Here is an 18,404-nt window from a genome sequence, read left to right on the forward strand (position 1 = left end):
ACTCTATACCTTGTGTATGGTGGAATCTACTTTAGTGACAGAGCACATGAACAAACTGAATACTTTATTTTCCCAACTCACATCATTGGAACATACAATAGAGTCAAGTGAACATGCAAAAATTCTACTCCAAAGTCTACTAGATTCATATGATCAACTCGTCATCAACTTAACAATTAATGTCTCCACAGACATTCTAGTCTTCGACAACATTGCAGCTGCTATTCTGGAGGAAGAAAGTTGGAGCAAGAACAAGGAAGACAGGTCAGCAAGATTGCAACAAGCGGAGGCCTTGATGGTGACAAGAGGATGGTCAATGGAACGTGGTCTAAGTGAGAGCTACAATCATGGTAGATCAAAGTCAAGGAGTAAGAGGAATTTCAAGTGCTACCACTGAGGCAAGAAAGGTCACTTGAAGAAAGATTGCTAGAATCTAAATAAAAAGGATTCCAATAATCAAGGAAATGTTGCAAGCATCTTAGATAATGGAATTGCTATGGTATGTGAAGTAGCAACAAACACAGGGAAAAGGTTTGCTGATGTTTGGCTTCTAGACTCAGCGGCAACCTTTAATATGACTTCCAGAAAAGAATGGTTCTATCACTATGAACCTATCGGTGGAGGTTCCGTGTACAGCTGCAATGATCAAGCTTTGAAGATCGTTGGTATTGGCACCATCAAACTAAAGATGTATGACTAGACAACTCGGACTATTCAAGAAGTCCGACATGTGGATGGCCTGATAAAGAACTTGTTCTCTATTGGACAATTTGATGATCTTAGCTGCAAAATTGAAGTCCAGAACAAGATCATGAAAATAATTCGAGGTGCACTTATATTAATGAAAGGGATAAGATAGCTGCAAATTTATACATGTTGATGGGAGAAACTTTATAAGAAGGAGAAACTTCTGTTGCCACAAGTAGTCCGAGTGAAAGATGCACAATGACATGGCACAAGAAACTTGGTCACATATTAGAGCAAGGAATGAAGATTCTTGTAGAAAAAAATCTATTTCAAGGTCTCACAAAGGTAGCATTACCCTTTTGTGAGCATTGTATTGTGAGTAAGTAGCATCGACTGAAGTTTAACACATCTAATTCTAGAAGCAAAGCAACTCTAGAATTAATTCACTCTAATGTATGGCAAGCACCAGTTACATACTTAGGAAGAGCAAATTGCTTTTGTCATTCATTGATGACTATTCCAGGAGATGTTGGGTGTATCCAACCAAGAGGAAGGCAGATGTGTTTCAAGTCTTCAAATTTTATAAAGCACGGATAGAACTTGAATCTAGCAAAAAGATCAAGTGCTTGAGGATTGATAATGGAAGAGAATACACTGGCAAAAAATTTGATGAATTCTGCAAGCAAGAAGGCATCAAAAGGCAGTTCACTACAGCATACACTCCTCAACAAAATGGAGTGGCAGAGCGGATGAACATGACTTTGTTGGAAAGAACAAGAGCTATGATGGGAGCTGCAAGCTTAGACAAGAAATTCTGGGCAGAAGCAGTCAGCACCGCCTGTTATGTGGTGAATCGGGCTCCATTAACTGCAATTGAGTTGAAGACATCGATGGAGATGTGGACTGCTAAGCTAGTTGACTATTCAAACCTTTATATATTTGGAAGTCCTGTGTATGTAATGTACAATATCCAAGAAATTACAAAGCTGGATCCAAAATCTAGAAAATGTATGTTCTTAGGATATGCTGATGGTGTTAAGGGGTACTGCCTGTGGGATTCCACTACCCACAAGATTGTAATCAGTAGAGATGTTGTCTTCATAAAAGACAAAGAACAAGAGCAAGTGGATGGTGAAAGCACTTCAAAAGAAAGCACAGAGACTACAACAATACAGGTAGAAAAAGAATCTGAAGCTACACCAGAGCACGAGGTACAAGAACTAGCTGAATATAAAGATCCAGAAGTTTGGCAGTCAACTCATACAAGAAAAGCACCAAGTTGTCATTTTGACTATATTATGGAGGATAACATTGCATACTATCTTCTAATTGAGGATGGAGAGCCATCAACTCTTCAAGAAGTACTAAACAATTTAGATGTATCTCAATGGATGGTAGCAATGCAAGAATAAATTGAATCTCTTCATAAAAAAGGAACATGGAAACTGGTGTCACTACCACAAGGGTTAAAGCCCATTGGCAACAAATGGTTTCATAAGATCAAGCGCAATAGTGATGATCAAGTAGATCATTATTGTGCTAGATTGGTGGTGAAAGGATATGCTCAGAAGGAAGGAATTGATTTCAATGAAATATTTTTACCTGTGGTTCTCCTAAGAATAGTCCACGTAGTCCTGGCAATGTGTGCTACATTCGACTTGCAGCTTGAGTAGTTAGATGTCAAAACTGCATTTCTTCATAGAGATCTAGAAGAAGGAATTTATATACTCTAACCAAAAGGATTTTAAGAAAAAGGTAAAGAGAACTTGGTTTGCAGGTTGAACAAATCTCTACATAGTCTAAAGCAAGCGGTAAGATGTTGGTACAAGAGATTTGATTCCTTTATTATGAGCCTTGGATACAGCAGATTCAATACAGACCCTTGTGCATATGTCAAGAGGTTTAAAGAAGAAGATTTTGTCTTCTTGTTGCTATATGTTGATGACATGTTGGTAGTAGGCCCCAACAAAGATCGTATCAATGAGTTGAACGCACAATTGGCTAGGGAATTTGAAATGAAGGACTTGGGATTGGCAAACAAGATTCTAGAGATGCATATTTACTGAGACAAAAATAATAAAAAGATTTGGCTCTCTTAGAGGACTTATTTGAAAATGATCTTGCGACGCTTCAACATGTAAGACTATAAGCCAATTTCTACCCCATTTCCTTTTAATTTCAAATTATTCTCAAGTATGTGTCCTAGCAATGAAGAAGAGAGGGATTGAGATGTCTCAAGTACCATATGCAACAACAGTGGGAAGCCTAATGTTCACTATGATCTGTACAAGACCAGACATTACACACGCAGTGAGAGTGGTAAGCCGGTATATGGCGAATCCTGGTCGAGAGCATTGGAGTGTTGTTAAGAGGATTCTCAGACATGTAAATGGAACCTCAGATGTTGCATTATGTTATGGGGGATCAGACTTTATTGTTAGTGGATATGTTGATGCTAATTATGCAGGTGATCTTGATAAAAGCAAATCCACTACTGGATATGTACTCATACTAGTAGGAGGAGCTGTGAGCTAGATTTCAAAACTGCAGTCAATCGTAGCTACGTCAATGTAAGAAGCAGAGTATTTGGTAGCTTCACAAGCTAGCAAAGAAGCAGTGTGGTTGAAGATGATGTTGGAAGAACTTGGGTATAAACAAGAGAACATTACTCTATATTGTCATAACCAGAGTGTATTGAATCTTGTAAGGAATTTGGCATTTTATTCAAAGACAAAATATATCAGAGTTCAGTACCACTTTGTTCGAGAGAAAGTGGAAGAAGGAATAGTGGATATACAAAATTCATACAATGAATAACTTAGCAGATTTTCTGACAAAAGCAAGCAACACCGACAAATTTATATGTTGTCGATCCTTATGTGGCCTAGCAAAGACGTAAGCAATATCGAATGGCAAGGTAGAGAGAATAGAGTGAAGATCTTATTAGTTTTCCAATCAAATCTTCAAGTGGGAGAAATGTTAAAATATTCTGCAGCTGCCCATGTGAAGATTTATTTTTCAACAATGGCTGCACCTACCTTTGGTTGGTGGGGAGATTAGGTGAGTTAATTTAGATCTTAAGCTCCTTAATCTCTCCCTCTTTCTCCTATAAATAGAGATGCAAAATGTATCTCTCAGTGTACCAATATAGCTGAAGAAGAGTGCTGGTGAGAGAGAAAGTGGGAGAAAATAGTGAAAAAAAATTAGAGGGTTTGTGTTGCTTCTATTACATGAGAGAATAAGTTGTTGTTCTCCTTGTTAATAGAAAGATTGTAACTCTTATTCTTCACTATATTAAAATTCTTCTACCTTACCCATGGTTTTTACCCTAATTTATTTTGGGGGGCTCCCACGTAATATCTTTGTGTCATTTAATTTTCAGCATTATTTTATTTATTTTGCTGCAGTACTGCTATATTTGGTCATACTATTTATAACAGTTCATTGATGCTAAGCTAGATGCGGGTGGTCGATATTGAGTTGTAGATGAGCTAGCATCTAAGCCGCATATAAAAAGAGCAAGCTTTCAGTCAAAAGAACGTAGTGAGAGTTACATCCAGAGTCTTCTCCTATTTTCTTCTTCTTCTCCATCTTTCTTCTCCTTTCTTCTCTATTATCCCTCTGTTCATTTAAACATCAAGGAGATCTTCAGGCCAGTAGTATTTGATTCCTTGTTCTTTGGTTTGCAATCTATATTGATCATCAATAAATTGATGAATTTGCTATTGATTCCCCTTGAGTACTTGTATCATTTGGGTCATAGATCTAAGAAGAAAAAAAGCTATCAAAATAGAATTACTTGTATACCACCATTTTATGTTTGATGAGAAAATGTACATTATTTTAATTTAATTATTTAACAATAAATATTTTTTTATTAGTAAAATGAATGTATAGATACAACTCAATGTCAAAAAATATACATTCACCCCCAAGCTTTTTTATAATTTAAAAATATAACATCTTTTATTAATAAAAAATATTAAAACCAAATTGCTACGTGATGAATAAGAAAAGGTAAATCCGAACTCTTATGAGTAGGAGAGAACATGAGTCGGATGACCCATGGGCTGGCCCAAGCCCAGCCCAAAAAATATAAGATATGGGCTTAAAATGTTGGCCCAAAGAGTAAGGTTGGGCTCAAATATGTAGGCCCGATTGAATTTCAGGCTGGGCTTAGATTAGATGAATTTTAGCCCATCCTAGAATAAATAATATATATATATATATATATAATAGCCCAAAAAAATAATATAAATAACTTCCTAGGTTTTGCTTTTGGTTTTTTAATACATGTATGTGTAGGGATATATGCATTCTTTTTCATCTAGTTTTGTCTTTTTATTTAATTGTTTAACAAAATTTGAAGGGTTGTAATAGTGGTTTTATTTAGTTATTTCTATTATTTTATAAAAACTTATTTATTTTTTTGGGTTGGGCTAGACTGGGTTTGAGCCTAATGAAAATCAAATAGGCCAGGTTTGGACCAAAATAATTTGGCCCGAACATGGCCCAGTCCAGCCCAACATGAATATATAGTTTACATTTATTAGTTTAGCCCAATCCAGACCCAACCCACCCCATGTTCACCCCTACTTCTTCTGAGTCACCAAAAAAAAAAAGGGCGGGGAAAGATAACATCTAAAGGATGGTTTCCATTTGTATTTAGATGGAGACATCTAACAGCCTAAATAAAGAGCTTTCATATATGGTCCTCTTTTTCATACAATCTTATAACTATCACCATTCTAACATTTTTTTTTTTAAAAAAAAAGGGCTTTTTTTTGGCTTGAATATCCTTGAAAAAAAATATTCATATTTCTCTATAATGGTGATATTTATTTATTTACTTTTACGGATCATTTGTATTTGTTTATATACTCACGTTTAGGGCCTGTTTGGATAAGCCAGAATTATGGCATAATCTGTACAATATGCCATAATTTAATATTTTCTGATAATTATGCCATATTAGCTGTTTGGGTACTTATTTTAGAGTATAAAATTATGGCATAATATAGGCATTATGGCATAAAAAAATATTCCACTCTTAGTGGAATATTTTTTTATTATGAAAAGTCTCTCTCTCTCTTTTGATCCAGCAAACAGCCACCAATCCACTGGTGGCTCGCTCAGCCTCCGGTGACACGCCGGCGATCCACCGGTGGTCCGGCAGGCTTCCGGCAACTGGTCACCAACCCAACCACCGGTCCACCGGCCTCCGGTGACACACCGGCGATCCACCTATCCTCCGGCCGACCTCCGATGACCGGCCACAGGTCCACCGGTGGTCTAGTTGTCGATCGGTCGATCTCCGTAATTTTTTTTATTTTGGTAACCAAACACTCATTCTATAGGAATAAAATATGTTATAATTTCTGTAATAATCACTTGCACTTCCTACATAATAAAATTATGCCATATTTTTTTATTTTGCAGCCAAACAAGCCCTTAAAGTGAACTTAAAAACTTTTTATAAGACAACTAAGCTATTATGCATCTTTTTCGCTTTATTTGTCCGGTATAAGAGAAAAAAAAAAAAAGAAAAAGCAAAGAACCAAATTAACCAATATATATTTTAAAAAATTTGTATGTTTGTTTCAACCAAAAAGGTATAAGTTGATAAAATACTTTTGTAAAAATATAAGCAAGTATGGTTTATATGAGGGTATATTAGTAATTACCCATTTTTATTGGGTATGAAAGAAAACACAAGAAAAAAATTATATTTCTCTATGTTTTATAACCAAATTTCATTTTTTTAATACATAGATATTTTTTTATTTTGAAAATTAAAATCATGAGTTTAACAGTATTTTTAAAAAAATTGATGAAATGAGGTCAAACATGATTTTTTTTTAAATATTTTGAAAATATTTTAATTATTTTTTGATCCCATGGCTTGGGAATTGATGAAAATAAGGTTAGCTATTCAAAGATTAAAAGAGATTTTATTTGAAAAAAATGCAGTACTTTCTTTGGTAATTGATTGCTTTATTTGTTAAGTAGTAAAATTAATCAATTTTAAGGTTTAATTGTTTAAAAACAATAACCTATGTTATCTTTAAATATTCAATAATTTTTAATATTAATATAATATATAATATATCGAATACATATTATTTTTAAATAATAATATTATTAAATGATGATTTAACAATTGCTATTGATGTGGTCTCCTACATAATATAAGATACTTATAAGTAGTTGTTTTCAGGAGAAGATTCTAAATCTAAGGACATCTTTAATTTAATAATCTATGTTTTAGCAATACAAAAGTATACAACAACTATCTATTCCTAATCAAATTCGGATTCCATCAAAGTTTGAAAATAAAACTTACAAAGATTCAAAAGTATTGACTATAAATTAATGGTTTTTCTTTATTAACTTTGAATTATTTAAATATTTTATTGACAACATGTCAATCAAATGTCATATTTTAGAATTGGACTAAATTTTTTGTGGACTTTGACTAAATTATTGTGCAAATCAATTTCTCATTTACAAGGTAAAGTTATAATATTTTATTTGATATTATTATATAAATATTTAATTTCAATATAAATAAAAAAGTTATTTTGAGAAAGAACTTTGTAATTCTTGTTTTTTTTAATGTTATTTCTTTAATACATTTTTAAGTTTTTTCATATTTATCTTTCAAAATTTTGGGCTCACTAATATACATATATATATATAAACAATTTATTATTTTAACTTTTAAAAAGGGCATATTTGTAAGTTCGGGTTCTATCAGGGGTATATATGTAATTTCAAGTGTATACATATATATATATATATATATATCAATGTATTGATGCATAAAACCCCACTTTCCAACAGCAAAGGAACAAAAGAGAGAATCCAGAGAAAAGGAACTGTTCACCAAAGCCAAACAAAATACCACCTCTCATCATATTCTATAGTGAGAATTGAGAAAGCAAATCACAAGGGCCTAACACAAAATAAATAAATAAACTAATTAATAATAAAACATAACAAATATAAATTTATTTTATAAATAATTAAAATCTTAAAATAAGAAACAAATTCTATAATAACAATATATATAACCTATGAAGACAAATGTTACATTTAAAATATTTATGAGTGCATCAATAAATAGTTTAAAAGACATTCTTTCTATTATGATGAAATTGTAAGACCAACAATCTTAACATGGAAAGGGTTGGTGAGGTATCTTTCAATTTATTTTATTATTTAAATATATTGAATAAACGGAATATTATTTATTATATTATATTCTCTGTATTCTATTATAAATATCCACTTTAACAGTTTGATAAAGAGTAAGAAAAATAATTAAAATTAAAAATTTCATGGACATTCAATTTATTTTTCCATTTTACTTATTTTTCTCTCTATCAACTAAGGTTTTGCATACTGATAATGGTACATAGCAACTTATTTAAATAAATTATTAAACTTAAATTTAAAAATTAATATTTTAACTAGTTATGTGAACAGATAATTTGGGATAAAAAAAAAGTTTTAATTTGATGGAGGGAGTAACTCGGTTAAACTGATTATGAGCAAAAGAAAATACATGCATGCACAATTTTAATTTTATCAGAGCAAACATTTAGGGGTTGTTTGGATTGGCTTTTAAAAAAAATGTTTTTTTTAAATTTTGTAGAAGCACTTTTGGAAAAAGTATTTTTAGAATAAGTTAAGTGCTTATGTATATTTTTTCGTTTGGATGTATTAGTTTCAGAAACACTTCTGTAGTTGTGAAAATGTTTGGATGTTTATTTAAAAATTATTTTTACAGCAAAAAATTACTAAAATACTTTTTTACTGGATTGACTGAGGGCATTTTAGTAAATGCACTTAACCAAATAGCTTATCAAAAACAGCTTATTTCCATAAGCTAGTCTTTGGCAGCTTATAAAATAAGCTGTATTTGAGCTTATTTCACAGCTTGAGCTTATTCAAAAAAACCCATCCAAACACAATATAAAATCTCATAAGCACTTAACTTATAAAATAAGTGCTTTTGGGTCAGCTATAAGCTGATCCAAACAACACCTTAATATCTGATATTTTTAGTGGTATACAATAAAACAAAAACTCAGTTTACCTTTGAAAATTTATTCAATGTTTTCAAAATATTTTCATTATTTATATACCATGAATATATCAAAATTTTGTTACCATATCCTGTCAGATAAGCTGATTCATTTAACAATAACATTAATATAAATATTAAATTAAAAATTCACCTAATATACTTCATGGTTGAAGGGTAGTTAAAAAAATTTAATTTAAAAATTTTAGGAAAATATAGAAAAAAAACCTACTAATATTTACTTTGTTATTAATTAATAATTTTTTAAATAAAAGTAAACAACTCTTCTTCCATATGACCTGAATGATGAATAAATAGACCCAGAATCAAAATTTAGTTTCAGGCTTTCAACAGTACTATTATAGCATTGTGCAAATATTATAGCCATACTATTCTCTATTGGATCCTCATGGGAGAATATCATTTTTCTCTCTCTCTAAAGTTGAAGACAAGGAAATTTATTAATTTAATTTAATTTTTAAAAATCTTCTGAGCGTTTATGTGATAGCACTTTAATCATCTCATGTCACATCTGATAAAATTAATAAATTTTTGAGAAGTAGATAAACTAAACCCTTCCCTTTTCTTTGTTTAACTGCGTTTGTCCCTTTTATAAAAAAAAAAAAAAATCTACCTTTTAATAAAACTCTCATCATATTGACGGATAATAAGAAATTGGTAGGTCAAAATTTTAAAAAAAAATTAACTTTATCAAAAACCGAATAATAATAATAATAATAATAATAATAATAGCACAGTCAATGAGAACCCAAAACATAAAAATAAAAAAATGAAAAAAAATAGAAAGAAGAAGAAGAAAGCAAGTGGGTCAGAGACACGTTGGGCTTAGGGCAACCCATGTGCTCACATGGAACCATAGAGCAAGCAGCATCCCAACCACACCACTCTCTCTCTCTCTCTCTCTCTCTCTCTCTACACTCTCTAGAGACCTCCTTCTCCTTCTCCTTCTCCTTCTCCTTCTCTTCCTCCTTGCGGAGCTTCAACAAGCCATCAAGCTCAAGAGAGGTGCGGGCGTTGGCAGCGGTGGAGGTGGCGCCATCGGTTACCACAATCGGAGAGGAAGAGAAGGTATAAGTAGGTGGAGATGAAGGAAGGAGGGGATGGGTTCGTGAGAGCGGACCAGATAGATCTGAAAAGCCTGGATGAGCAGTTGGAGAGGCATCTTAGTAGGGCGTGGACTATGGAGAAGAAGAAGGATGATGAGAGGGGTGGGAGTGGTGGTGGTGCTAGGGAGAGGGAGGAATGGGAGATCGATCCTTCTAAGCTTGTTATCAAGGGTGTTATTGCTCGCGGGACCTTCGGTACTGTTCACCGTGGCGTTTACGATGGGGTTGATGTCGCCGGTGAGCTTCTCTCTTCCATCTTTTCCTTTTTTGTTTTTAATGTTTTGTTTAGAAATGCTTGATTTTTAAAATTTTTTGTTTATTGTTTTAATTATCACTTTGAAGTTGAAATCTCAGATTGTTGTTGAATGCTCGTTTGGATTGTTAGTAAAAGTTTGTTTGTTTGCTTTTTTTTTTTTTGAAACAAAAATTTAATTTTTAAATTTTTTTGTTTGATTATGAGGAGAGTGTTGCTTGGAATTATGTGGAGTTTTTTAGTGAGCAACTTGGCTTTATAGTCCCCGTGAGTGTCACGGGTTTTGTTGGGCTGCTGGAGTACTGCTTTGCGTGACTTTGTGTTGGCTTATATATATATATTTAAGTTTTCTTTACTCAATCTTCATGTGACACCAACTGCCTGATGATTAGTGGGCAATCATGCATGCTTGTGTTCGTCTTGTGTGTCCCTTGAGGCTAAGATTAGATAACTAGAGTTTTGGGTAAGGGGGAGTATGAATGACAAGTTGCAGTCAGGTTTCGTGGTTAGATAAATGACAAGTGATTATTATGAAAAGTCATGAAAAGTCATGGAGTAAAAAAAAAAAGTCAGAATCTTTGACTTGGATTAAAACTCCTCGTTGTTTTGTATTTGTTCGAGAAGAACAATATTTCTTTTTTTATTTTTTATTTCTTATTTTTTTATATATCAGGAGTAGTGTTAACATGCTTGGCATGCAAATACTACAGTGAAGTAGAATTTTGCATACGTGCATGACAGTGGCAAGTAACTCATGTAAGAGTTGAAAAGACGCTTGCCCTCTAAGTGAGGCAGGGAAAAATGCATGTGACAGTTAGAAGTGTACCTTCGTTTGTTACGGATTCGGGCTGAAGAGTTCAACTAACAGTTACAAGATCTTTTTCTGTCTTTGCTTCTTTCCTCTAGGACAAGGTGTTTCTTACATGGTTCCTATTACCTTCTCTTATCTATTGGCTTTGGGCTAGATTCTTGTCCTCTGATTATTTGATCTGGATAAACAGTGAAAATTGTGCACACTGTGGCATCTTCCAGACTTCCTCTTTGATTATTGACATTTTCATAATGATAATTTGAGAAAATATTCTAGGAAGTGTGGCGCAATTTTTTTTTAATCTCTATTCACACTAATTTTGCAAAAAGCATTTCTGAAATCCTAGAATGTGCTGCACTGAGATGTAGAATTGTTTATTTTAGAAGTCCATAAATCTCGATGAGGTTCAATTTTGTGCAATAATATACATGCTGTGCCATTTTTCTTTTTAATCTTTCAAGAACGAACTATTGTTAGACTGTTTCTTGGGCTTTATTATTGAAGGTTAACATGCTTTCTGAAGACATTGCATTCACCTTCTTTCCCTCGGTCTTTTTTTTTTCCACCTCATTCTTGTTCACCTGCAGTTGAATTTCCAATAAATCTAGGATGAGATACTTACCTGGCTGCAACATTTGAGAGCTGCAACTCCTGTTTGGCTGTAGGTTTTAGAATAAGCTGACAAGTCCTTTGTTAATTTCAACTTTTAAAAAAATCATGTCCTTGCTCACATTGTACTTTGCTTGACTTCTTGCTACTCACTTAATTTGTATTTTATGGATGGCCTTTCTTCTGTAGATTGATAAAATTAACAACTCCACCGAATATGAATGTTCTCTCTAGAGCTTTTTGAGTGAAGTCTCCTCATAAAACATAATGGAATCTTGTTCTGCAGACCCTATTGATGCTACATTCATTTGATTGTATTTGTTAGCTTGAACTTTACCTTCCCATTTATTCTGTTTTGGGGTCTCACTTGGCTATCTAGGTAAAAGTAAGGTTCAAGATGATCAACTGTTTCTCTGCTTCTACTTGCAGTTTTTGTTAACTAATGCCCTCTGCATCTCAGTGAAACTGCTTGATTGGGGGGAAGAGGGTAATAGGACAGAAGCTGAGATTAACTCACTTCGGACAGCTTTTTCTCAAGAAGTTTCAGTTTGGCATAAGCTAGATCATCCCAATGTGACTAAGGTATGCATCATTGGGTATTAAGTTTCTTATTGCTTTTCTTGGATGTGTTCTTTTGTTCAGCAAATTTTGTGAATGTGAATCTTAATCTGTTATAAAGTGCCCAGTGAACATATATCCATGTTTATGTTTAGTTGATATAGGCATTTATCTGTTGTTCGACATCTTTTTGACGTTGTATCATACTATAAGTAGTTTATTGCTTCCTTCAACTATCATGATATTTTCTGTTCAGAAGCGTCTTCCAGTTTTTTGTTGTGATCTCTAGTGTTTTTGCCTCTTTTCTAGTCTATTTTATTTGGTCTACTCAGTGTGGTGATAACCAATTTATTCCATTACCTCAAAGAAGCTCTTTAGAAATTCTTTCTTATGTGTTGAAAATGTCTTATGGAAGTTCTGTTTTTCCAATTGACATCAGAGGATGTTGGAATAGGGTTTCTAGATGGATTATGATGGACTCATGCCTTTCCATTGGAGAAATGCTAATAATTGCTATTTTACAGTGCATCTGTGCACCTGATTAGATTTTCCTGAGCTGCTTAAAATTCATTTTCAGTCTATAAAATCGATAAGGTTCAGTCACCAAACTTTATAGACAACTATACATTTTCTTGAGTTTTCATTGTATTTTTTTTTTGTAGATATAATTATCCTTAAACTCTTGGTATCTATCACATTGGTAACCACTATGATAACTATATGCTATGCCAAGTTAGGCTTTAAGGTCAACCTTATAAATGATCATCCATCACTTCGACGTCTTCCTTGGCCCCCCTTATTGTCCATTATCACTGTTCAAATTTTCCAACTATTTATTCAATTTATAAATAATGATTTTAAAATTCTTGATCATGGAAAAAATCTAATTCTTTCAAATTGTAAACTAGCATAGTCTTATAGGATTCCAAATGGAATATAGTATTGCTACTTGACATATAAATTTAATCGTTTCTCATATGCACTTGGTGTTTTTGTAGCTAAATTGTGGCCTCACAGGAAACTGGCTGAGCTAGTTGTCTGATTTATTTTTTCCCCAAGTTGTGATCATTGTAATATGGATATCATTTTAAAATGTGTGCATTGTTAATTAGTGTTATAAATTATAGACTGCGCGTTGTTATAGGCTGTACTTATAATCTCTCCCCTAGATACATGTCAAAATGATTCTGAAAAGATATTACTTTTTATTGATTAATTGAAACAATTTGCCTTTGTCTCATTAGAAGGTTACCTAAGCTTCCACAAGTTCATGTTCAGGTGCAGTCTGCCATTTCTCAGTACGTCTCTGGTGCATTCTGGCCTTGATACTACTCAAAAGATTGTTTCTGACATAATGTATTTGTCTAGACCATTTCAAATTATCCCCTCACTTTTGTTCCTCTGTGTATGAGAATTTCTAGTATAATCTCATAATGAGTATACTTTTGGAAGATCATTAGAATGAGAACTTAAAGTGCAAATGCTAAATGAAGAAATACATTTGTAGGAAATGTTTTGTTAAGGATTTTGTGATGTTCCTTGGATCTTTAATTTAATTCCCTGATCTTTTTTTTTTCTAATCACTTTATAATTTTTTTGGCTGCACTGAATTTCTTGTTGACACTAAAATATCTTTGAATTTCTTTTGCAGTTCATAGGGGCAACAATGGGTGCTACAGGTCTAAATATTCAGACAGAAAATGGCCATATTGGTATGCCTAGTAATGTGTGCTGTGTTGTCGTAGAATACCTTCCTGGGGGTGCATTGAAATCTTATTTAATAAAGAACCGGAGAAGAAAGTTAGCCTTCAAAGTTGTTATCCAACTGGCTCTTGATATGGCTAGAGGGTGAACATTGTCCTTATCTTTACTTTCTTAAATCACGTTGTTGGTTTTGCTGTTTCCATTGCAATGTATGTTGGATTTTGGGTGGAGCTGTTAATTTTTTTTTTTGTTGATTATAATTGTCTATCTTTTTTTAATTTTATTTAATGTAGGTTGAGTTATCTTCATTCAAAGAAAATTGTGCATAGAGATGTCAAGACAGAGAATATGCTTCTTGATAAATCAAGGACAGTAAAAATTGCTGACTTTGGTGTTGCACGTGTTGAGGCTCAAAATCCTAATGACATGACAGGCGAGACAGGAACCCTTGGTTACATGGCACCTGAGGTATGTCTTTTTTAATGTTGTTTTCTTTAGATGTAATTTAACTAGGAATGGCATGCTTTTCTCTTCAAATGATCAATTTGCAAATTGAATCATTCACGTACATAGTAGGACATGTTTATCAAGAATGTACACTCTACTAACAGCTTAAAGTTTCACCATGAATTTTTCTAGTTTGGTATATTTTTATTCTATGGAAATTCCTTTCAAGCTGCTTTTGTATTAATTTTGAACTGCAATTTTGAGTAATGCCAAAATATTATTGTCAATTATTTGGTTGAAGTTTATTTATAAGTAAATTTTTTGCTTGGTTTGTGATCAATAATGTCAATGAATGAGGTTGCATATGTTTCATTTGGAAGCTTTGAGCGTTGTAGTTTGTAGATTGTCTTATTCCAAGACTCCAAATTCCCAAATGTAGAAGGAGAAATTGTCAAATACCAATGTGAAGGCATGGCTTTTCTTTAAAGGTAGGTAGACTCCCGAATTTGGCAACTATTCCTGGTGAAGGCATTCACTAAGGCTTATGAATGAGGCTAGAATGATGAAGGGAATCCTCTTCTAGAAGTTATTTATTTGTAAACCATCTTTGGATCTCTATATAAAGGCTAGATATAATGCCTTGCACAGAAATTTGGTGTAGCTTCAAATTGTCCTGAACATTTTATTGGGGCTTATGGGCTGGTAGAAAGAATGAAAGTATGGAAGAACTAGAATCTGAAAGAAACTTACACGGTGCATGATCATCCTTCAGCTGTCAACCTCTTGAGCTATTTTTGTGCTTTTGTTTAATTATTGGATTATTTTTTTATGAATTTAGTTTCTTAGTGGAAGTACTTACATGAATTTTGAACCTTATGGAAGTATTTCTTTGCATGTATTTTGAACCCAATTACTGTTTTTGAACCTTTTGAAGTTAATTTTATTAAAAAAAGGGCCTAAACTATGATATTAAAATAATTTACCACTTTAGTGGAATAGATGTTTATATTTGCACGGTAGCATGGAGTGGCGCTAGCCTTCCTAAGCTTATCTACCTTTGGCCATTTGAAGAATAATAGAACTGGACTTTGTAATGTGCTTGTGAACTGTTAGAATGGTCATATGTGGTCACAAGTAATGGTGTTAAGGCACATGATGTAGGTGCAAAATCGTGTGGTGAGAGAGTCATCATGAGGCATCAAGTAGACATGATGCCTTAAGATTATCTTGGAGAAGGTCTGGAATGTATCTCATGTTGTTGGTAATTGAAGTCATAGACTTAAAAATGCGCTTGCGAAATTAGATTGAAATTTTTACAGGATTTAGCATTGTTTAGATTTTGAACTAAACCTAATGTAAAAGAACTATTAAGGAGACAATATAGGAACTATTGATATATCTAAGTAGTAGTGTTAATAATGGTGGTTCATATAGTCTTCAAACTAATGGTAAGCTTTAGTTTTGGTGAAATATGAACAAACTTTTCATCGATTGTCCCTCTCAGAGAAGGAAGGCTGTTTAGCTGCGCAAAGTTGTTGACTGAACTTCTTTTGAGAAGGTTGTTGATTCTCAAACTTGGGAAGTTTTAGGCTGGTGAACCTTCTAGACTTGATTGAGATGGCCATCATGGTGACTCTAGCAGTTCTCAATACCAAAAGACAATGGCCTCTGGTGATCAGCTCCATGGAGATGTTCTAAATGTGAGAGATAGTTTTTCTTTTTGTTTTTTTCCAGGATGAACAGCCTAGCTGCTAAAGAAGTTGGGGTATGCACAATCCTCGTAAGTGGGGACAAGGCCTGCGCACATGTGAGTGCTTGGATCATTCGCGCATAATTGCTGTTCACACTCCTAGAAATGTTTCCTTTCCCACAAATCGAACGTTCACCACTGGCGAGGCTTTCTTGTGGGGACCCGGGTACCAATTGGCCTCTCAGTCGTTGGCTAAATGTGAGAGATAATTGACGTGACTTACTCTCAACCTAAGGATGATGCTACATAAGTTCTGGCCTTATTAAAGGAAAAAAGAGAAACCCTGAAAAGGAGAGAAGGGATCATGTTTTTGAAAAATGTTCTTATGGGGGAAAAAAAACAAAAGATACTGGAAATGAATTAAGAAGTCATATTGTGTTATAGGTGAGCATGGACATAGTTTGCATGGTTAACTGCTAAAGATGACAGTCTATTGCTATGATATTGCCTTTAATTATAATGTCAATTAGCAAGCTTCTAATTTAGTTTGCAAACTTTTCACCCTTCATATTGGAACGAGTTGATGCAAATTTACATTGACTTCTTTTGATTGTTGTCCTTTCTGTCTGAATTTTTTTCTTTTATCTTCAATTGGCTTGAAAAATTTCTTAAGTCTTTCTTAACTCTAATTGCATTTGCAACATTAATGATTTAATGGACTCCTGAAATAATGCGAATGCTTTGGTTATAGCAAAGAATTGAATCAAACTTTGACTTGTTTCCCGTCCAATTTAGACAAAGCCATGATGCACGCATAGAGGACTGCAGTGTTGGTTTCTTGTTCTTATTTTGGTCTCAAGTATGATTCTACCGTATTTCAGTCTTGTTAATCTGACCAATCATTGGTAATAAATTGAATTGATTTCAGGTTCTAAACGGCAACCCTTACAACAGAAAATGCGATGTCTATAGTTTTGGCATTTGTTTATGGGAAATATACTGTTGTGACATGCCATACCCAGACCTCAGTTTCTCAGAAATTACATCAGCTGTTGTACGGCAGGTAAACACTATGATTCAGTCAAAAGACCTACATAGTCATCACATAAAAAACCCATTGATCTCATTCTATTTTCTCCCAATCACAGAACTTAAGGCCTGAGATACCACGTTGTTGCCCAAGTTCACTGGCGAATGTAATGAAGAGATGCTGGGATGCGAACCCGGACCGACGGCCTGAAATGGATGAGGTAGTAGCGATGTTGGAGGCAATCGATACATCAAAGGGCGGAGGAATGATCCCCATTGATGAACCTCAAGGTTGTTTCTCGTGCTTTCGCAAGTACCGTGGTCCTTAGTATCTGAACTATGCTTTTACCATCACAAAGAGTATGATTTCGCCCAAACGATAAGAATCTCCATGGAAACTTGTATTACTTTGAAGGCAAAATATGATTAACAGAGCTGATCAGGAGGTATGGCCATTATTTTGATTGAGGTACACCTCCGCTCCGGTGATCTATTATTGCTTGTAAAGATTTTTCATGTGTATTAAATAATAATTAGTATTATAGGGACTGACTGATCTTGTATCTGTGATCTAATATGACACAGTTATATATATATATATATATATATAGTCCTAAATTGGATGATTAAGTTGATTGCAATGAATGTGATGTTCAGCTAATGCTTGTTACTGTCTACTCAATCCACACAAAGTGAATGGAGTGAAATAAAGTTGTGAATTTTTAATTTTTAGTTTTATTTATATACTTATTTTTTGTGGAAACTAAGAATAAGTTTGTGAAATGGGTTAGGTAAGCTGAGGTGTAGATATTGGATATTATGAACTGAATTGTTGTACAAGTTATCAAATGTAATGTTAACCTGGTTATAATGTAATCAATATTAAATATTTATAAATATAAAGAGAGTAATAAGAATAGAGAGCCATAATATTTACTAAAAACTCAAAAACCCTGTAAAATTGACCTCTTCTTCTTTTTTTTTTAATTCTCTTTTCTTTCTCTTCTCTATCTCCAAATTATACAAATGAGGAGGGTATTTATAGGGTTACAAGAGTTGAATGAACGGGCAGGATCGATTTGATCCGACGGTCCAAAATACCCTGGTTGGTGGAATAGTAACAGTATTGGTGGCTGCTACAGTACCACATGGGCGGCAGTGACATCTATAAGTTGCTATAGTAATGCCGTCTGCTACAGTGCTTTGCTGCAGTAGGCATCGATTATAATATTTATTTATAACACTCCCCCTTGGATGCATACGACCTAAGGATATGCCTCGTTAAAACCTTACTAGAAAAAACCCAATGGGATAAAAACCTAGCTAAGGGAAAAGAGTACATTATCCTTGGTATATTCGAGGATTACTGCCTCATTAAAAACCTTGCCTCGGAAAAACTC

General features: G+C 33.6%; 1 protein-coding gene across 2 annotated transcripts; it reads left to right on the forward strand.

The window, feature by feature from the left end:
• The first annotated feature begins 9,631 nt into the window (after positions 1–9,631).
• Positions 9,632–17,473, forward strand: LOC120251759 (serine/threonine-protein kinase STY13). 2 transcript variants are annotated; one of them, XM_039260403.1, is made up of 6 exons: positions 9,632–10,140; positions 12,037–12,158; positions 13,786–13,982; positions 14,132–14,306; positions 16,904–17,038; positions 17,124–17,473. In XM_039260403.1, exons 1-6 carry the CDS (start codon positions 9,882–9,884, stop codon positions 17,331–17,333), a joined length of 1,098 nt encoding a protein of 365 aa, XP_039116337.1. In that variant the 5' UTR covers positions 9,632–9,881; the 3' UTR covers positions 17,334–17,473. The 2 variants fall into 2 exon arrangements, with proteins under 2 accessions (XP_039116337.1, XP_039116338.1); XM_039260404.1 differs by having other exon boundaries at positions 10,058–10,140; positions 12,006–12,158.
• Positions 17,474–18,404: the final 931 nt, after the last annotated feature.

The sequence above is a fragment of the Dioscorea cayenensis genome, chromosome 20 (assembly GCF_009730915.1).
Source record: "Dioscorea cayenensis subsp. rotundata cultivar TDr96_F1 chromosome 20, TDr96_F1_v2_PseudoChromosome.rev07_lg8_w22 25.fasta, whole genome shotgun sequence".
NCBI lineage: Eukaryota > Viridiplantae > Streptophyta > Magnoliopsida > Dioscoreales > Dioscoreaceae > Dioscorea > Dioscorea cayenensis.